This window comes from Pinus tabuliformis, chromosome 9 (genome assembly GCF_031772625.1).
Source record: "Pinus tabuliformis cultivar Carrire ecotype Pingquan chromosome 9, CPIR1, whole genome shotgun sequence".
NCBI lineage: Eukaryota > Viridiplantae > Streptophyta > Pinopsida > Pinales > Pinaceae > Pinus > Pinus tabuliformis.
Window position 1 is genome coordinate 662,132,743 of NC_142307.1, and position 22,508 is coordinate 662,155,250.

The 22,508-nt window shown below is 39.8% G+C and overlaps 1 protein-coding gene across 2 annotated transcripts in view; it reads right to left on the reverse strand.

Moving 5' to 3' along the window:
* PRT6 (proteolysis 6) overlaps window positions 1–22,508 on the reverse strand; it is a 221,844-nt gene that overhangs the window by 23,872 nt on the left and 175,464 nt on the right. For both annotated transcript variants that reach the window (XM_089438457.1, XM_089438458.1), the window contains 2 exons: window positions 5,825–5,893; window positions 5,616–5,720 (listed from right to left, as the gene is read on the reverse strand). In XM_089438457.1, the coding sequence (XP_089294583.1) occupies window positions 5,646–5,720; window positions 5,825–5,893 (144 nt within the window). In that variant the 3' untranslated portion in view covers window positions 5,616–5,645. The remainder of the gene's footprint in view (window positions 1–5,615; window positions 5,721–5,824; window positions 5,894–22,508) is intronic.

Genomic DNA, 22,508 nt, shown 5'->3' on the forward strand with positions numbered 1-22,508 from the left:
GACCCTTCTCTCATGCCACGTTGCCTTCTAAAGGTGTTGTCCACCCTTGACAGCCCTTAACACAACCTCCAGCTGTGTGCTATGGCCTGCGGCCTAGCTCAGCAAGTCTGGGCCTGATTAGCGCACAAAACACAGCCTCCTATCAACCCCAAAATCTGCCCAGATTTGCCTTTAATTAATGTGGTTGTCCTCCAAGGGAAGGTTGTCCCCCTTCGCTATAATTCAGTGCAGCCTTCTAGCCCTTAACAATGGCTCTGCCCTCCTCTCATTGCAGCGGCATCCTACAACCCTTAGAACCACCTTTCTAGAGGATTGTTCCACCCTCTATGAGCCCTCGAACTCCCTTTCTCCTCGGTCTTCTAGCAAGATACTCAGCCTTCTTTCACGCTATGATAAGGCTCCTTCTTGTTGCGGCTAGGGCTCCTTCTCTTGCTGTGGCTAGGGCCTCCTCCTTGTTGCAGCTAGGGCCTCCTCCTTGCGTGGCTAGGGCATCAGATCTTTCTTTCCACCAAGTCCTCCTTGTGAGAAGACATACCCAAACAAGTGGAGAGAGAGATCATGAGATGATGTGCTCTTCAAATGACATGAGGTCTCCTCTATTTAAATGCAACGTTGAGGATGAGCTGGAGGGTAAAAGTGCTTGTTCTGCTTACTAGCCGACCTTGAAAAATTGTCCATAATACAAATAAATTCGTATCTCCATAAATACATGTCGGAATCGAATGATCTTTAGATCAATCCCACACCTCTCGAAGAGAGGAATCCAAGAAAAATATCAGTTTTCATAAATAAGATGACCCATATGGAGTTTGGCCCTAGTTTCCAATTTTATCACTCCCTCTCAACTAGGGAGAACTCCATCGGCTAATCCATCTGTCAGTCGGTATCTCTGCCATCACTGCACTGCTCCGCTCTGCTGAACCATGAAGAAGAAGAAGTGATCGAGAATGTATCATACCATTCTCTACTGACCCGAACTCAGTCCCAGATAAAGAGAGTGTCTCATACCACTCTTACTAACTCGAAGTCAGTTCCAATGAAGAGAGTGTGTCATAACACTCTTACTGGCCCGAAGTCAGTTCCAATAAAGAGAATGTGTCATACCAGTCTTACCGACCCGAAGTCAGTTCCAATTGATCCCAGCTCAATATCATCCTAGCATAGGGAGTATGGTAATACATGATGCGTCCATCAATAGCACTATGGTCCCTATCCTCATTTCCCTACTCATTGGCCAGATGAGAGGTACTTCCCATTAGTCCCAGACTGCATGGGTAGGATATCTCGGCAGGAGAAAGATGAACCACTCATCCTTCCTACATGTCGCCATGGGGTATCACAAGGGAAGGCTAAACCACTCACCTTGTACACAACAAATCACTAGAGGGAGGTTGACCACTCACCGTATTATTGTGTCTCAACAGGAGAAGAATGAACCACTCATCCTACCTACATATCAAATCATTAGGGGAAGGTTGAACCACTCAACCTATGGTTGCTCATCGCTCCAAGGAGTACCCCAAGCCCCTTAGAGCTCAATATCCATATCATACAGGTCCCTTAGAAGAGGGTCTCTCCACGACTCCAAGTTGTTCTCAGAAATTCAAGAATTTGACCTTTCCCAGGGGCTTTGTTAGAATGTCGGTGATCTGCTCATCAGTCCTAATGTGATGAAGCCTTATTGCTCCTCGTTGTACCATATCTCAGATAAAGTGGTACCTGATGTCTATGTGCTTGGAGAGATCATGAGATACAAGATTATCTGATAATCGGATCCCACTCTGGTTGTCGCAGAGTATCACGGTGGTACCTAGCACATGTCCAAACAACTCACTGAAAAAGTTTCCTTAACCAGACATCTTCACAGAAGGCCATACTTGCAACTCTGTATTCGGCGTCAGCGATGCTCAAAGCAACCTACTTCTACTTCCTACTCATCCAGGATATCGAAGCAGAACCCAAAGAGAAACAATACCCAGAAGTGCTCTTGCAATCCACCACACTATCAGCCCAATCAGCATCAGAATAACCATGTACCCTCACAACTCCAGCAGTGTATCTCAGTTCATGAGTGATTGTGCCCCGAAGATATCTCAAAAGATTCTTGGCACCAATCCAGTGTATGTGATGAGGCTCAAACATATATTGGCTCAATGTGTTAACTGCAAAACATATATCCGGACGGGAGTTCACCAAGAATATCAATGCTCCTATGAGTTGACGATACTCAGAAGCATTTCCCAATTCAGGTCTGGTAGCACTACAACATAACTTCTTAAAGTTAAGCTCTATCGGGGTAGTCACAGGCTTGCAGTCCACCATCCCAAATCTTTCCAATATCTTCACAACATACCTTCCTTGAGATCAGAAAATTTCTCCTGGCTTTTGCCAGACTTCCAACCCTAGGAAGTAATGCATCACTCCTAAGTCCATCTCAAATTCGGATGCCAACTCCCTCTTACATTTGTGAATGAGAGGGTATGCACCTGTTAGAACGAGGCTGTCCACATAAAGTACCAGTATGAGAGGTTTATCATTTTCAACCTTAATGTAAAGGTTCGGATCGACTTCACTTCTAGTGAATCTCAACTTCATCAGATAGTTATCAATCCGCTCATACCAAGCCCGAGTTGCTTGCTTCAAGCCATAGAGAGGTTTCTTCAACCTGCATATATGAGATTCCCCATCATGAACCTCAAACCCCTCGAGTTGTTCCACATAGACTTTGAAGTGTTGGAAACAGATGAATACTTCATCCTTCCAAGTCTTGCGAGAATAGTCATCCGTAAAGGTGAGATAATATAAGTATCTTCTCAATGTGTTTACGGGCATCATACTAGATATATCGGAATGGATCAATTGCAATACATCTGTAATCTTGCTATTACTTGGGGGGAATAGTCCCCTTGTGAGATTTCCCTCGATACATCCCGGACATATACCTTCATGCACTACTTTGAACTCAAGCATCCATGTCACCATCTGTCTTACATCGAGAAGAGCCTTATAATGAAGATGGGTAGACCTTTGGTGCCATAGTTCAGATTGTAGAGATGTATCGCAAGACAGCTCCCAATGGACTTCCTCCAACTTGATACAAGGTGTCAACCCGGAACCCAAGAGTAAAAGCATCTTTATAATTCTTTTTCCAAACAAGTACCTTTCCATCGATAAATGCCATGTTGTATCCTTTGTCTTCCATTGCCGAAATGGACACCATGTTCTTCTTGAGATCAAGTACATAAAGAACTTCTTGTAAATGAATCGTGTTACCTTGATTCAATTGAAGGGTAACATTGCCTATTCCCTTTACGGGATAGGTGGCATTGTCTTCAAGAATAATCTTCTAGTTTGTATCCTTCTCTATCAAATTAGAGAGAGCTTCCTTGTATTCGATGAAGTGCCTTGAGGCACCACTATCAATTAGCCAATTCCTCAAAGAGTCCGGAGGAGAGGTAGTGGAGAGGGCCAATATAAGATAATAATCATTTTGCTTATTGTTAACAACATTTGATTCTTCATACCTGGAGTTCCTTGCTTTCTTGGAGGGTCAACCATTTCCTTGATATCCAACATTCCTTTTTCCTTTGCCATTGGACCTACCATTTCTTTGATCATGGTTGTTGTATTTGCCCCTGGAGTGATTGTGATCATCATCATGTGATGTGTCCCTTCTATTTGGACACTCCCTTGGATAGTGGCCAATCTTATTGCAAACAAAGCACCTGCCCTTCCTTCCACCCTTAGATCCGGGATTTCCATTAAAATGACCTTTAGACCCTGCATTATTTCTCCTTTTGGCATGAGCGAAGAAAGCAGTGGGGTTGCCTCTATTAGAAGGCATTTCTTGCTCCACCATTCTCGTTTCTTCTTGAATACATCTAGCCATCAATTCCTCAAACCCTGGAATTCAATCATTATGGAGAATAGTGGTTCTAAATATATACCACTCGGGTGGAAGCCCTCCAAGGGTAGTGATAGTAAGTTCCCCATCAGATATGATTTCTCTAATCGCAAGAAGATCATTCTTGATCTCGGTGATTCTTAAGAAGTAGGATTGAATATCCTCATCCTTGCCCTTCTTAATATCCTTCAACTTATTTTTGAGAAATAAAATTTGATTTGCATCACTAACCTTGAACATGCTTACCAAATTGTCGTAGATCGGAGATGTAGGCCACCAGATGCTTGTCAATGGAATCTCTGATAATCTTCTTCGCTTTGACTTCAGCCTTGTTGTACTTGTTCTTTGTAGCAGCCAATGCATTTGATGGAGGTTCAGGGATTTTACCCTTCACATAGTCCAACACTTCTTGTTCTTCCAATGTCAGATCAAGAGACATCTTCCGTCCATGATAGTCAGACTTTTCACCAAGCTTGTCTTCAGTCGGGAAGTGGGATGAGGACTCAGTAATAAACTGGGACTGTTTATTCGAAAATCCCCTTAGCCAATTTATAATTGCAATAGCATTTGTTCCTATCAAGAAACAAAGCCAAACATTAATTACAAATTCCTTCATTTGAGATGTCAAGCATGTATGGTTCCTAGATAGAGGGAAAAGGGTAAGGATAAAGAGCCAAAAAGTGTATATTACATACCCAGAAAGGCAGAACAAAGTCTGCTTAACATTTTCTACGAATACAATATTATATAAAAATGTCGGCGCAAAGAAATGGTGCCTCAATTGTTGCCCCAAAAGCAATCATAGGCATGTTCGTTTGACTATTAGACAAATGACTGAAAACAAAATGACATTCAAATGGATCCATAGACATTATTTGGGAAACATGAAGACAACAGATGAAAACAATACTCTTCAAAAATGTCAGTGTGAAGAAATGGCACCTCTAGTGTTGCCCAAAATGCAATCCTAGGCATGTTAGTTCGAAGATGAGACAGATGACTGAAAACAAAATGCCATTCAAATGGATCCATAGGCATTATCTGGAAAACATGAAGACAGCAGATAAAATGGGCGGTTGGGGGGAAGAAATTTGGGACAAGATAGTAAACAAAAAGTTCACAATCTACATAATTGAAAAATGAGCAGTCTAAGAAAAAGGGGTGAAATATATATATATATATATATATATATATATATATATACAAATAATTCCAATTTTAAAATCATTTAAAACAAACAATTCCAATTTTAAAATCATTTAAAGAAAAATTTTATCTTAGTTCAGCTTTGTCTTGTAGAGATTTATATGCTTTCTACTTTAAAAGCTACTTGCTCAAAATGGTAAATGAAAGATATGTGTTTTGGATTTTATTGGAAAATGAAAAATCACCAGTCACATTGAAGAACCTAAAATGCAAATGTATGACCTTTCTCAAAGGAATAAATTAAACACCAAAATAATATGGAATTGAAACAAGAACATCATAGGCTGACGATTATTTGATGCAATTGTTAATAAAACCTACAAAATCAAAATTGCAAAACTTTCTAGATATAGCATGCAAGCTTGGCACCCTCAACTCATTTCCCGCTCTCAAATATAGATCCAAATTCCATGTATATATTATCCAAGTGACAATGGAGTAAAAACGTTAAAAATTAGACCACAATTTACAACATCAAAAGAGAACTGTGAAATTTGAAGCCAACCTTTTGATACTGGCGTTAAAAAAAAATTAGCTAAATTATGAAGACTGTGTCCCTTGTCGTCTGAAGAAGAACATGTGTACTGTGATCAAGCCCATGAGAAACCACCTTTTCCATTGCAAAAAAATATTTGTCAATTCACAACCTAAAATATAGATTTAAATGCCCAGAAATACTAGAACCATTTTTTATCAAAGTTATATTAAAGATACCATGTTCGTAAGAGCAGTGTAGCGCTCCTTGCTCAAATATAAGGGTTTTCCTCTATTCATATCATAGTCCTGTACAGAAAGGTAAAGTCAAAATCATAATCATATTTCACCAATGTTCACAACTGAGTTGCATCATACATTGCTCAAATTAGCCTTATTTACTCCTGTATTATAACTGTGTTTAATATATAATTCTGCATCACGTGTTGAGGGATGCATAGCCTTTGTCAGAATATCAATATGTTAAAATCCAATAAGAGAATGGCTAATGAAAGTGCCAAAATAAAATCAACAACAGAAACAAATGGGCCCATAGAGACATAGAACAGAAAATCCAAACCAAGAACATGACCAAGTGCCAAACTTGTCAACAATGAACAGTTGGTCATAGGCAAGGCAAAAATAAGTAATTAAAAAATGACTAGCAGCTTCTGAGAGTGACGAGGTAGGCAATAAATAGGGAAACAAAGGAAGATAAATAAAAGATGACTAGCTAGTTCTGGGAGTGGAGAGATGGATGAAAAAGAAGCAAATAGAGGATATAACATGGAGAAAATGGAATATAACATAAACCCAAAAAGATATACTTCTTCCCACTTCACATTGTGCAAAGACTAGTTCTCTTTATGAATTCATCAGAGACTCCAAGTTCAGATAAAAGATGACTAGCGACATCCAAGACTGAAAGGATGCAAATTAAGGATATAATATGAAGAAAATAGACACTTACAAGTGTCTTGTGAGAGTAGCAAGAGTGAGCACTTACAAGTGGCAATAGATGAAGAGCCGATGCACGAAACTCCAAACCCCTGGATCGCAACTTACAAATATACACATGCTTTCCAAGAGTGGCATTGGAGTGATGCAAAACTGTTGATTCCAGGATGTTCTAAGGGGGCACTGAGACCTACATATCTATGAGGGCCAAATAAGAGAGAAAGTAAAACCAAAACCCTCAGAGCACAACTACAAATATGTATACCCTTTTTACCAATGGTGTGCTGAGTAACTGTTAATTGCAGGATGTTCTAAGGAAAAGTATGACATGGTTTCAAAGCTGATCAGACCCTGATCTGAAGCAAGGAAATTTTAACATGTAATGTCATGCAAAATTTCACTAGTATCAGCTACTTATTATCCACAGATCTTCATACAACTGCAAGTACATTTGAAGATCCAAATAGACAATATCTTTGACAACAATAAGCTTATGACTTCCATGAAATGGCTAGAAGAATATCTTCATTTGCACATGTCTACAAGTTCTTCCATTCAACATTCACAAATGACATTTTTATACTTTCCACCTTCCAAAAAGTGGTTTTATCTTGGTCCAATCAATGCATTAATGTTTGTAAGTGAGGTTAACTAACTTTTCAAATTGTCTAGACCAGGAATTTAAAGGCTGAAATGTGATAAAATAAAGTGATTTAACAAAAAGCCACTGGGTATAGAACTGGATACAGACAGGCACCCACACCATCAGTGATCTGTTATTGACCATTAATAAAAAAAACTGTGTTTGTTTTATTGGCCATACCTCCCTCCCATTAGCAATAATGTGTGTAATTCAATGGCTTCAGTGCACAAACTCAATCACACCATACTTGTACCAGATGCATCTTTTTTGCCACTACTTTTAGGAAAAAGTGTCTAATAAAATGTGTCTCACTACAAACAGATGTTACTTTCATTTTTTAGACTAAACACATTCATGACAGATAAATTGATTAGCTGAATATTTTGCAAAGTGTCTTGGCGGTTCAATCAACTACTTGTATGTGTCCATGGAAGCTCCGTATGTGAGTCCGTCAGGCCAAGCAACCACAACCGAGGTTTTACGGCCACAATAAAAACATGTGCAAAACAAGCTCACAGAAATAGTATGACGTTAGCAATTTATACTTCAGAAAAATGTGAACATAGGAAAACAGAGCAAGCATTTGCTGCAGACATGCGTGTGTCCACCTTGAAAGCCTTGGTTTTTGGCATCTCTTGATGCAAAAATCATGGAAATTCATCTCAACATTTCCCTAAATTTCCAATTCTCAATTGTTAGTAGCTTGGACAGGAACTTCCACACAGGCTTTGTGCCAAGCGTGCGTGAGGTTGTTCGAAATCCGTTCTATTTTGTAATTCACTAATAAAGTAAATTATTAAGGTGGAGAGCTTTTTAATTTTTGGAGTTGATTAAAGTCTAATAAAGTGTAATTTTATTACACTAGTGATTTAGATGAGTCTCCACCATAGATTGGCATTTAATCTCAACCATCAATCTCATTGAGAGATTAGTGTTTGGAAGATTCGGTCATCAACTCAAAATTATAAAAGAAGCGCAACGTGAAAGGAAAAGACACAATGATAGACAAAGTAACTCAGTTGCAAAGAGTGATAGAAGTTTTTTACTCAAGTGTGCAACAGGTGGAAGAATCAAACTGGCAACCAGAATGTTGGAGGTTGTACACAGCAAGAAAGAGGGCCAAATTCAAGAGGCCGTAGGAGGATCATACTATTTCTGGGCAAAGCAAAACACAATCGTATGTTGTCAGGGTGCAGTCGTGCGAGTTGTAGGTATTGGTTGCATGAGGGCCATAAGAAGTAGCATGGCACAAAGGGTTTCATCTTCAGCAGTTTGGGAAGGCCATACAAGGCTGTATGACACACAGCAAAGCCAGGTTTTGGTGCTGTAGTATTTTCTTTTTCAGTGGGTGACTTTTCCTCGGTGGAGGAAGCCCTTGAAAGTTTGAAAGAAATTGAATGAAAAACTGATTTGAAGGAAAATAAAAATTTGTGTGCTTGAATTTTATGTTACTTCTGCTGATTTAATTTCCTACAAGTGCGATAATTATATGGTCTGAATTTTACTGCCTTAAAATTAAAATTAAGCAAGTAATGTTTGTTTGAGATCATAAGGAAGTTATTCATCTAGGGTTTTGGAAAACTTTTAAAATAGTATCTGTTACCAACCACCTGCAGGTAGTATGCATAGCAGAAAAAATTTCTCCTAGTTGGTCCTCAGCCGGTAGCCAGCAGCCCCTTGCAGCAACCAGATAGCTCAATGTCCCACCATTTCCGCCACCTGATGCTAGCCATGTGGTCCCTCGCCCATCTGTTATGATCGTATGTTTGAAGGTGGGCCTCCCAACCCCAAAGGTATGACTTTTCATTGGTATAGTTGAGTAATTTTGTTTACCTTTCATGGATATTTTTGGGCATAGATTGGTGGGGGGATTTGTTAGTTTTTGTAGCATCCGATCTGTTATAGTCACGAAACTTGGTGGAGAGGCTAGAATACATGAAATCTCCAAAACCCATAAATTGTTTCTGGAAATTCCACCTAGAGATGATTTAATTAGATTATTAACCTATTTTTTAATGTTTCCTAAGTCTACCTAAGTCTAGACTTAGGAAAATTGGTTAATTAATCATAATTAATTAAGTCAAGGTGAGAACAGTCTAGAAACTCACATGGATCGACTTCAAGATGATCCTACCCCTTGGTTAAGTTTTAATCTTTGTCGTTGGTGCTCCAACAGAGGATTATAAGAAGAAGTCAATGGGCACTTAGAGAAGACACTTGAGCAATTCGATTTCGTTGGCAGATTGATTTCCAGAGAGCAGTAGCAGTTGTCGGAGAGCCAGAGATTGAAGCAAAGGCAGTGAGGGGCAGGGGCAGTGAGGCTGGAGAAAGTTTTCTAGATCCAGCGAGTGCATTTGCAGAGAGGCTGAAGTTCCTCCAGGAGGTTGCGCAGTCCTAGCGCAGAAGCAGCAAAGGGCAGTTTGATTTGCTGAAGAGGGCAAACGTTTTCAATTCCATAGGCCAAACAGAGGCTCCATAGTGTCAGGTTGATACAGGCCCTGAACAGGCCCAGTTGGACGGCTTTCTTTTCAGTTACAGTTGAGAGTCAGAATTGCCCAGAGAGTAAATTTCCCTCTAGTATTTTCACCAGTATTTTCTCTGCAAGATAGCCAGATTTCGGCATCCAGATTATTGTACTCAAAATTTCTCACTGATGCATAATAATAAAAACCCTCAGTTGTTGCACTGGTTTTCCCACATTGGGTTTTCCAAGGACATTTGTCCAAAAATAACTGTGTAAAATTTGTGTGTGCTAGATTTTCTCACTTTCCAGCACTATTTTCTTCCGCAATTTATTTTTGAAAATCACAATGTGAGTTATTTGATATTTGTCATAGCAGACAACAGATAAATTGTTAAATAAATTAACAATTAGAAAATTAATTTCCAGTTGTTGTGATACATGAAATTTTCACATGGTATCAAAGCGTGAGTGATCAGCCAGAAAGCTCAGAGGTGGAGAGGGGAATTTCGTTGTTCACAGGGAGCAGTGGGCCAAAATTCTCAGAGGCTGTGTAGTACCTTGACATGCAAATTGAATTGTTGGGACAAGGGTTCAATTTTCAGTTGCGGGGTTGCAAAAAAATTGAGTTGCCCAGAATAGTGATTACGGCAAGCAGAGGGAGCAATAGCAGCAACTCAGATTTTCGTTGAGCATATTCCTAGGTTGGATGTAGAGGGTTTTGTTGCAGCTTGCAAAAGCAGAACCTGCATTGGTGGAAGAGAAAAGCACACACAACAGAGGGAAAATTTCTCTCATAGGGTTTCTAGCCAAGACATCTGATTTTCCAGTTGCAGATTGGCAGTAACCGTTAAAGGATCTGCGCATTCCCGAAAGGAGTGCGAGTAGCAGAGCAGTAGCCAAGCAAAGGGAGAGAGGGATTTTTCGACAGATTCAGAGATGGCCACAATTGGATTGAGAGATTAGGATAGGTTGGAGGGAGCCTCCAACTATGTCAACTGGAAGGCCAGAATGTCCTTCCTATTAGATGAATATGACCTCAAGCTCTACATAGACAACGTTGTGGCAATTCCCCAAGCTGCAGATTAGCTGAAGGAATACAGGAAGGAGATGGCGAAGGTGAAGCAGTTGAACTTGGATGGAGTCCAAGGCCATATAGTCTCGCATATATCTAGCAAGGATACTACCAAACATGTGGGATACTCTCGCCCAGCTATATCAAGGTACTTTCGAGCATAGAAGATGTTCCTGGAAGAAAAGCTGAGATGCATCAAGATGCAAAAGAGAGAAGGCATAGAACCCTTCCTCACCAAGATTCAGGAGGTCCGAGATCAGCTTGCAGCTATTGGGGCAGCACTGTAACCATTAGAGTTAGTACGGTTGGCACTAAACAGTGTCTCAAAGGATTGGCAACTCTTCGTCCAAAGTATATTGGGCAGAGACACGCTACCAAGATGGGGCAGGATGTGGTCTAACTTGCAAAAGGAAGAATTGAGGTGAGCTCTTCTAAAGAGCTCCATCAGTGGCAGCAATAGTAGCGGATCGAAGGGGGTGGCGGAGGAGGAGAATGTGGCCCTAGCATCTAAACGTCCTAATCAACGACAGGGAAAACAAAAGAAAAAGGACCTATCAAAGTTCAAGTGCTTCAGATGTGGCGAGCTTGGCCACTACAGCACGCAGTGTCCTCTCAGGAAGTAGGACAAGCAGGAGAAGCAGGACCAGCAGATAACATTAGTCGCGATCGACAAATTGTCCATTAGGTTGGAGGAAGACTTCGCTATGATGGCAGCCATACCTCCAGGAGTGAGGTGGGGTGACTTGGATTTGTAGACCAAAACTGCAGAAGATTGGGCAGGATCCATTGAGGTGTCCTCCTCATGGATCATTACCTTGCTACAAGGACCCACATTATTCAATAGCACGATGGATAGGAGTCAGAGATGCAGTCAGATTCTGAAGCGACAATTGCAGACTAGTAGCAGTTAGATTCTGAGGAGTGCAGCGCAGTGTTGGCAGCAGAACAGGAGGCTCAGTAGCAGAGTCATCAACAGCGCAAATTATTCAGTGACAGTGCACATGCTAGTAGAAATCAGAAACTCGGGAGACAAATGCATCATATTGAACACAGTTGATTCAGTGTTTTGGATGCTTCTCAGTTGCACTTGTTGTAGTTGCAACAGCAACAGATGGGAGGGAGTTGCAGCGTAGATGGGGGAGTTGGCAGCAGTACAACAGTGTTAGCAGCAACACAGATATAGCATCAAACTTGCGCAGTAGTTGGTGGGCAGCAGCAGCCAGACATCAAAAGCGTGACAGGAGGTGATACAAAGATAAGGTGTTGTGGTAGGGTGTGCAGCACTAGAACATAGTCCTCGCTAAGAGGCAATGTTAGTTTTTGTAGCATCGAATGTGTTCTAGTCATGAAACTTGGTGGAGAGGCTAGAATACATGAGATCTCCAAAACCCATCAATCGCTTCTGGAAATTCCACCAAGAGATGACTTAATTAGATTATTAAACTATTTTTTAATGTTTCCTAAGTCTAAACTTAGGAAAACTGGTTAAATAATCATAATTAAGTGAAGGTGAGAATAGTCTATAAACTCGCACATATAGACTTCAAGATGATCGTAGCCCTTGATTAAGTTTCAATCTTGGTCATTGATGCTCCAACGGAGGATTATAAGAAGTTGATGGCACTTGGAGAAGACACTTAAGCAGTTCGATTTCATTGGAAAATAGGTTTCGACAGAGCAGCAGCAGTTGCCGGGGAGCCAGAGATCGAAGCAAAGATAGTGAGGGGCAGGGAAAATGAGCCTAGAGGAAGTTTTCCAGATCCAGCAAGTGCATTTGCAAAGAGGCCAAAATTTCTCCAGGAGGCTGCGCAGTCCTAGCGCATAAACCTCATGGGGCCTTTTGACTTTTCCGATATTTAGATCTTTGACCACTACCTCCACCGCAACTGAAGGAATTCATGGCAGCCTGTCACCTAGGACTCATTATGAGGCATTCAATTTCAAAAATTGTGTCCTTTTTTCTATAAATCGACCTACTCTTTCAATCATGAATGTCTTTAGATGTTTCCAGCTTTTATTTTGTGCTCCTTAACCCATCAAATCTGAAGATTTTGAGGAAAAAATCCAAGTTAGTGCTATGCATATTTTTCCCATCCTGTCAAAGGCTTTTCTTGCAATTTCTTCAAGGTATAAAATCAACCCTTTTCCATCTGATGGAAACAGCTGGGTTGCATTTCACAAATTAATGCTTTCACCCCTTTATATACTGAATTATTCCTGGAAGGAGGTACCTCCATACTACTGATAAGACTGTGCCCTCCTTTCTGCCATAAATCTGCACCTTCTCTACTTCATATAATCTTTAAAAAATATGGCTCTTCTGCTGATCTAAACAATACCAGTCTGCCTTCAAATTTCATCAAGACAAATCTCAAAATATATTGAAGAATGGTGTCCTTGACTTCTGTCTTGGACGTTCAAATAAGTTGAAAATGTTAAAGATTATGGCACCTCCCTTACTAGTTAAATTCCTGTAGATGGCTGCCAAGTGAATTGTTTATGTTTTGATATTAACATTCAACATCCTCCAGTATTTCTGTTTCCAAAATATATTTCAGACTTGACAATTTAGATTGTTCACAATGTGTTTTTGAATCCTTTTTCCACAAAAGTGGCCTCACCACGCATGTCAACCACTCCAGTGCTCTCACTTAGTGAAGCATCAAAATTTAACATTTCTGTCCTCCATTTAGACGAGAATCTGAAAGCTGTTGGCTAACAGCTCTGTTGGACACAGCAGTTTCAGATGCTCCAGCCAATTTATTTGCCAGTTTCATAGTGTGTGAATGTGAAAGCGTCAGAATATCCATTGCCATCACAATCACAGAAAGACCTCTCCTCTCCAAAATGATGGGCTGCATGACTGCCAAAGACTAACAACGAAAGTACTTTGGAACTGCTAACAGAAAATAGCCTCTAAGTCTAAACGGACCCACCATAGAAGTCATGAATGTTGTCACACATCAGATCAGGATTGAGAAAAACCCACCCATCTCCATACACAAGCTCTCCTCTCCAAATTGATGGGCCGCATGACTGCCAAAGACTAACAAAGAAAGTACTTTTAAACTGCTAACAGCAAATAGCCTCTAAGTCTAAATGGACCCACATGAATGCTACTTGTCACATATGAGATTAGGATTGAGAGAAACCCACTCATCTCCATACACATTACCTTCGCTTGTAGTCAAAGTCTTTGCTTGAACTGCTTGAGAGGAGCTACTGCCCAATTGCTGGTCTTTGTTTCTAAAAGAATTTACAATAGATCATAATAAACCCCTGACCAAGAGAGGATGAGAGACAGATACAGGAGCCTTTCAATCTGCAAACATGTCATATAACAAAACTACTTTTGCATCCACCTGATGAACCAGAAGTATATTGTCCACTATGTTGATGGCCACCTTTCTTGAATATATCGGCAAAGAACCCTGTTGAGACAGCTGGGATTTTTCTGATCAGAACCTTGATATTTTATGGCTCTTAAAAGCTCACCTAGTACTAGAAGTCCATAGAAATGCAGTTATCTAGGGCGTATTTCCATTTTTGTTTGAATGCTAATGGAAATAGTTCATCACTTACCTCCGGATGAAGATTCAGTGAGTCCAAGGAACAGGAAAAACAACCAATATGTGGGAATCCCTGATGCACAACAGCAACACAATAAAACCAATACAAGTGAAGCCGCATGCCTAGACAGTCAACCCGTAAACAATAAATTCTCCCATCTATCATAACTATTTGGATATCCTATGGACACAAAAAGAGGTTTCTCATTGTCCTCAGCTTTGGTTATCGTAGCCTCAAATTTTTGCAAATGGATAATACCTCCTATACAAGTTTGAAGCATTATTTGAGGATGTGTCCCCAAAAAATCCACACATTTCCAACAACAAATCAAATAAAAAAGTAGTCCAAAGGCATCTTGAACCTTTCAACAAATATTTTACCCCAAGAAATTGATCATCCATGTTTCCTCATGCTGATCTTATTACCCTGCTGCTAACATTCCTGTATCCGATGCACTGAATTCCTGTGAAGAATACTGATCACAACCCTGTCCTGTACTTGTGCCCTTATTTTTACGGTTGAATTTTGGCTCAAGCTGCTGGCAAACCCTTGTTGGGTAGTGTGCTCCTTCCTTTTGTTCCCTGGCAAGAATCACTTTTCCAGACAAATAATGAAATCTTCAAAGAATGAGGTCAAGTAGGTTATCCTGGCATAATTGTTCTAGCAAAAGCTAAAAAACTGCTTTTCTTTGCTGATATCTCCTATGGAAACATCATGCTTTTTACTAATATGGAGGGTCGACTCCTTTCATATGTAAGAGAATGCATTAATTGAGACTTCAATGAATCAAACATCACACATGGCCTAGTGTCACATCTAGAGACAAACCAATGACACAATAGTACTCTTTACCCCTTAACATTCCTAAATAGAGGAAACTCAAACCACAACTCCATTGCTTGCCAGGAACAATTGTTAGGACATGTACATGCCAAATATATAAAATTACTAACTATAGAAATTCCTAAAAAAGGCACTCTCCCAGAAAAACAAAAAATAGGGAAGTACAAAATGGTGAGTCAACTCCTTTAATATGTGAGAAAATGTATTAATTGAGACTTCAATGAATCAAACATCAAACGTGACCTAGGATTTCAAGGTCAAAATGCATGGAAAATTACCTAGAGAAATCTCCTTGATCAGTGCCTAGTGTCACCTCTAGAGACAAACCACATGAACCTTCGATCACTCATGATTAATCGTGAGTCAAACTCTGCTCCTGGCCCTCAAACAATCTGATTCCACTTTTGGGCAAGTCAAACTCGTGTTGACTGAGTTTGACTCGTGGTCAATGCGAGTTTGACTCACAACTCACCAATTAATTTGGATTCAGGTGACTGAGGCGATTTTCAGCCTTCTACTCGGCAAACACGGGTTTTAACTTTGAGGGTTGTCGCATTGTTCAATGTGTGGTTTGGTTAGGTTAAAAATTAAACGTCAGTGTGTAACTCACTTCTCACTTCTCAAGCCCACAACTCATACACCGAGAAGGCAATAGAGGCATGGTTTCAATTTCAGTTTACTCCGCAAAATAGAGGTGTAGTGTAATAAGAGGCATAGTTTGCAACGTGCTCCAGCGTTAGCTTCAGCGTGTGCTCTGTCAGAGTTTTCAGTAGCAAACCACTATCGTATCATTTCAGCAGCAATCAAGAGATTTCAGTTACTGCTTTTTTACTTATTAGTATGCAATATTTTGTAAACTTTTAGAAGCAGATGCCTTCTGGTTCTATGTACTCACTGGTTAGGAGTCAAGACTCGGTACTTTCGATCATGTTTGGACTCATAACATATATGGCATACTTATTCATTCATGATATTTTGGACATCTATTAATATTATGCATTGTTTGGACATGGCTTTATTGAATATTAATGAAAAATGTTTTCTTTAACTCAATATATGTGTATATCTTTATTTATTGAATTCACCGATTTTTTCCCAATCCGATTAAAACTCTTCGCTCTTTTGCCTCGCTGATTTATTGTTGATTCTGAGTCTGTAACATTGGTGCTCTTTACCCCTTCACATTTCCAAATAGAGGAAACTCAAACCACAACTCCATTGCTTGCTAGGAATGATTGTTAGGACATGTACTTGCCAAATATATAAAATTACAAATTATAGAAATTCCTAAAAAAGGCACTCTCCCATAAAAACAAACAATAGGGGGGTACAAACTTTGGCAAAACGAAGTATTGGCCCATAATTACAAAAAGCAAAAAGAGCAAAGGAAAATGTGCTATCTCAGAATCAAGTGAAAATGGTACCATTGGACTTGTCTTTTCACCACAATCAAGACGTCAAATCCATTGTGTGGGCCCCTAATGTCTACATATCAAAAAATCCCAACTGCCCAAATTGCAGTTTACTAAAAAAGATGAAGCACGATATGAGAAGAACTTTAATCAATGGAAAAGCCTATAAGTATCTAAGATGATGCAATGCAATGGAGTTTCAATAGATTTAACCCTTCACTAGAAAAAAGCACTACTAGCATTAATAATCCATAACTTTATACTCTTAACGCATTCTTTTAATAGAACTCGAGACATCTTTAGCTTGAATATCATCTTCATCCTACATATCTTTATTTATATCATCTTCCATGTCATTTTGCATGTCAGGCTCCTGCATGACATTCTTATCACACGACATTTTCATCTCTTATGATGTGCCATGTTATCCCCTCATTTTTAGGGGTAACCAAAGGAGATTTCTCTTAGATGATCTACACCACAGTCAACAATCCCAATGATAACATTTAGGCTTTTTGTTAATTTTAGTTAACAATGGTATGTTCTATGCTTAGCACAATTCCTTCAATGCACTTTAAGCAGCCCAATGACAACTTCCAAATTAGTTTCCAATAGCAATCACATCAACCATAACTCACATTGACAGTAACTGTAGATAGAACATAAAATAAAATGCAAAGGACAAGTCAAGACAAGACGAAACCAGATTTGGCGGGTGCCCGGGAAAAACCCCAATGTGGGGAAAACCCTTTGATCAATTCTTCTTATTATTATATCAAATGTTCAGCACAGACAGAGAGTACAATAATACAAAGTCAAAGTCAAAATTGACTTACCAAATCACTGTCCAAAACAGCCTTGTCATATCTGCAGTCAAATTCAGCCCTAACCAGAACATCAAAGATGGTCAACGCAGCAACAAATATTCTTTTTTGGAGATCGGTCATACCCAGTCAAACTCAGCTTGATAAGGTGGTCAAAGTTAGCCGAAAACAATCCTAAAAACTGGAGTAACTTGGTCAACTCTGCGGTCAACCTTGCAGTCAGCCCTGTGGTCAAAGTGCCCAAAAATTATCAGTTCCTGTGCCAAACTGTACGGCGTGCCAAAAAAAATCCCACAAAAATTGCAGCCAAAGGATGAGTCAAAGTGTTTGGTCAACGTTGGCCAAACTACTGCAATAGTCCTTAAATTCGGCCCTGCAATTTGCCTAGAAAATTCGTCCTTCTACCACACGTGTGAGAAAGAGATGATATGCCCAATAGTTGTATGAACCAACGAGAGAAGGAGAGAGAAGAAATGTGGGTGATGATGATGCCAAATGAGGCGAGAGGGTACTTGTATTTATACAGTGTTCCACGGGGACTCGCCCCCCCCCCCCGCTCCGAGGACTTGGGGACGAGTAGGGGACGTTTCCCCACGCTCCCAAAATGGAGGAAACTCAGGGGGACGTGCCAGGAAAACGTTTCCCTTCCCTGAGGAGTCGTTTCCGAAAAAGGGGACGTGGGGGGACGTGAGGGGGCGTGGTTGGGCGAGAGGGGGCTAGGGGGGTCGAGAGGGGGCGAGGGGGGTCGTGGGGGGGCGTTAATGCATTAAAAACCATTTTAATTAATTAAAAGCTGAATTTAATCTTTAATTAAGAGTTAATAACTTAATTAACGTTTAGGGTTTTGGGCCTTGGAAAATGGCGGGAAATGGCGGTTTCATGTTATAAAAAAGGCACGCACCCTGAACCATGAACAACACACAGCCTTGCAAGTTTGCTGAGCGTGTTTCACTGTTTGGATTTCCGATTTATCATTCCAGAACTCTGCCCTCTGTCTGGTCGATCGTCCTACAAGCAGCAGCTCCCATCGTTCGAGCAGCACCTCCCTGAGCAGCGCTGCGTGTTGAGGAGCGGACTGCTACAGCCTACAACTTAACGGGTTAGTAACAGACTAACAGTTCAATAACTTATAATTTTTGTGCCTTTGTTTGGGTTGAAGAGCGTTTCATTTTATATGGTTTTGTCAAGAATCTCGGAGTAAGTTTTGATTGATATCTTCGATATTCCAATAAAACTTTTATGCGGATACATAATGATAAATCATAATTATTAATCCTTGATTATCCATATGGTTTCAACAAAATAAGAGTATCCAACATTCTTCAGGGTTATTTTTTCTCTTACGCGGCACGCCCTCTCTTTCGAATCCCCTCACGTACATGAATTTTCCCTTTTAAAACTTCTCCTTTTTTTCTCAAGTGATGGCTGGATTACACTGTACAGTGGGGAGATAACTGGAGTGACAGGCAAAGAATATGAGACATTCAGTTTGTGTTTTTAATTTGCATGATATTTGACATACAAAGTTTTTAATAATGTTGAAGAAATGTTTATCACTGTATGAATGTGCCCAATTATTTTTCTCCTATATGAAACATATTAACTGGCTTCTGAGATTTAGCATCAGCCTACAATACCTATGCTGAGTCAATGCTAAGGATACATGAAAACTGTTTCTGGTCAGCTGGATACATTTTGATTTTTCCAGTTTTTGAAACATTTCTTGGTGCCATAAACCAGCCTGGAAACATTTCAGAATCCGATGAGAAGTTTTGGGCAGTTTCTGGAAACATTTTGGGCAGTTTCTGCAAACATTTCAACTGTTTCTTGGCTGTTATCAGAAATCGGGATGGAAATTGGTTGACGCTGAGTCTTTTTCTAGATAATAAAACTAAAGCAATAAAAGGGGTTGGTGGCCTCTGCAATGGCCTTCAGACCCTAAAATGGAATAGAGGGGAAAAATTGAGAGAGGGGGGTTGAAGTGAGATCATTTTTCACTTCATTTGGTCATCTTCATTTTGACAGCGACAACTTCTAGAGTCTAGACAGCAGCAGCAAAGTTTTGACAGTAAGGGGACACATTTTGGTTGGGATTTCCTTTAAAGGAGAGTTTTCTAGTGTGGAAGGATTCTAATTCCTCTCTTCTTTGTAGCAACATTTTAGCATTTTGATGTTTAAAGTTGTTTTGTTGCCTAATTGTGAAACAATATGCACTGCTCATCATCTTTGTTGTATGGGGGCGTGCAATATGTAATTACATTTTATTACAAACTATGGTAGCAGCACCTATGTCATGTGGGAAATAATTGGGTGGACTATAGACTAACATGCGTTTACTGCAAGCATGACAAAATGAAAATACTATGGGCAGCAAGAAGTGTTACACTTTCTAACAAAATCACTTGTAATCAATTCAGAAAATTTCCAGCTTAGTGAACAAGTTAGTACACTAAATTTCCAGCCACCAAATTCTATGGATTTTTGAATCTTAATGAATTATAATTTATGTAAATTAATGGCCGGAAATAATATATTATGTGCTGAAAAATTAGAAATCTCAGGAACTGCCATTATATTATAATTTATTATATATGAATCAAAGCTAGACTATTAGACTTTAGTTGAGTGAATAGATTATAGAAACAGTTTTAACTTTAGGAGCAAAGGATTTTTTTTCATTTCTTTTTTATCATTATGCTTTGACTCTTGAGTCACTGAGTGTTCGCTGTTCACTGTGTTTTAAAAAAAATTAAAAATTGAAACTGTTTTAAAATTTAAATTGAAAACTGTTTTAAATTGAAACTGTTTTTGTTTATAATTTTTGACTGTATCAAAATTTAATTTCTATTTTAATTTTTTTCTTGTGAATTAAAACAAATAAAAATAAATAAATAAATAAAAAATCAGTGTTCAAAACTTGAAAACTTCAATGTGTGTGGCATGTGCTACACTGCTATGGCTGTAATGTTTCTATTTTTTTTTTTTTTCATTTCAAGTTGCAACCTACAGGCTGCAACTTACATTTTGACTTGTCATTCAACTTGCAACTTACAAAGTTACAAGTTACAACTATGAGTCAAAGTCAAACTTCTTCTGGGAACAGTGAGAACAGTGACAGTAGCTACCACTGTAGTGAGCCACATGATACACAAGAAAGAAGTTCAAAGTGGTCACAAGGGGGCAAGATACCAGAATAGGCATGGTGTAGATTTTGGAGGCCCGCCAAGAGAGCTGGAAAAATTATCAAAGGGGACATTTAATCCTCTAAAACCACTTCTAATCTATGCAACTAGACTGCCAAAAAAGAATCCAAAAGTTGGTGGTGACTCACGTGATTGGCTCTGCAATATTTGTGGGCATCACTTTGTTGGCAGCTATACCAGGGTGAAGCAACACATTTTGGCTATTATAGGTAAAGGAGTGAATATGTGTCCCTCAAAGAACCTGAATTCAGCTCTGAGAGAGCAACTTTGGAGGCCACAAAGGGCATCCACTGGGAAAGGATTGTTTTCTAGTAGACATATTGATGCAGCTACAAATATTCTTCCATCCAGTGCTTCATCAAAAAAGACAAAGGTTTCCACTGGTGCATCTCGTTCTTCTGCAATGGGTGGTACTGGTACAGTGTCTGGGATGTACAACATTCTAGATCGAGATGACACAGATGTTGGACACCTAATCCTAAAGGGTTAGTGTGGAAGCCGAAAAGACTAAGCAGTCCAAGAGACCTTGGGATCTGAAACCCAAGAGTCACAACATTGTATTATAAATGTACATCTATTGTTAATAAAAAGAATGTACTCACTGATTTATCTTTCACATCTCTTGTGCTGTCCATGTGTGTTTAACATGGTATCAGAGCAGGCGTATTCCTGCCCTGCATAATTAATGTGAGCCATTTGTCTTATGGCCTTTCTGTGCAGTCATTTCTGCCATCAATTCTTCAGCTAAATGTTAGCTGCTCCTGGCGCTGTCCAGCACTGTCCAAGCGGTTCTTCTGACATGTCTGTCTGCCATATTTTTACCTACGCTCTCTCACTGATTCATAAAACGTCTCTGTCCATCATATTACTCAAATAATATCAATACCTCACCATCCTCGGTATCGTGTCCTGGGAAGTACAGGTCACCGCGGATGACGGACTGGGTTTCCCTCACACCGCTTCCAGCTCCATCTACAGCTGGAATAAAATACATACATGTGGCAATTTGTGGGGTTCCTGGAATGAGATTTTCTAACGTATGATAAGGAAAGGAAAGTCTTCCATATAGATAAATCACAACAGCGCCATTTGATACTTCATTTATCTGAATATATGATGGGACCCTATGTGAGGCATCCAAATTCAAGTTTTTAGGAGGCAGCGTTTGCAGCTCTCTCCCTCACAACTGGCCGCGTAAACATGTCTTCCCAATTTTACTTGTTGATATCCAAGTAATTGGAGGTTGGGGAAGCGTACTCCAGGCAAAAGGAAGAAAAGGATTCCACACCGAAAGCATGAAACGTTCATTGCCACGCGTGCAATCGTAAAAGATGAATGGTTCAGAGGAGAGGATACCACGGTTGTAAAGACACTCATAACCTAATCTGTACTGCTTTGTCATAGCTTTATTCTACGATCGACTTATCATGTTCAGGACGGGCCGCAGAAAAACGCTCTCTGTCCATTATTCTCGCCTGCAATACTGAATGTGCTGCCTCTGTCAAGTTAGCGTTACTGAAATAATAGCCATTACACCGTTTCACAGAATTTAGAGTCTCAGGGTGAGAAACGGTGCATCTCCCGGCGAATAATAGTGCATTTTATGTGTTCTTTTGTCCCTGGTCATGCAATCGACGGTAAGACGTTGGAATTTGAGAAATGATCACGCTAAGTACTGGTTTTTGAGTAATTTAGCCGCTAAAACTCTTCAATGAGGTAAGGGAGTTTTTTCGTAATACAAAGGTCGGTGATTATTTTCCGGTGGAGATTGCTTTTGGTTTTTTATTAAGCCCAAAGGATTCTGTGGAACGGGTTTCGAACCTCGGCGGGCTGTTTAGGCATATGCATTTATGATATTTGCTCATATATATCTGTAAAGACGGACATTGCAGGCGACATCTAATGCAAGCCTTTCTCCATTTCTCCAAGAAGAGCT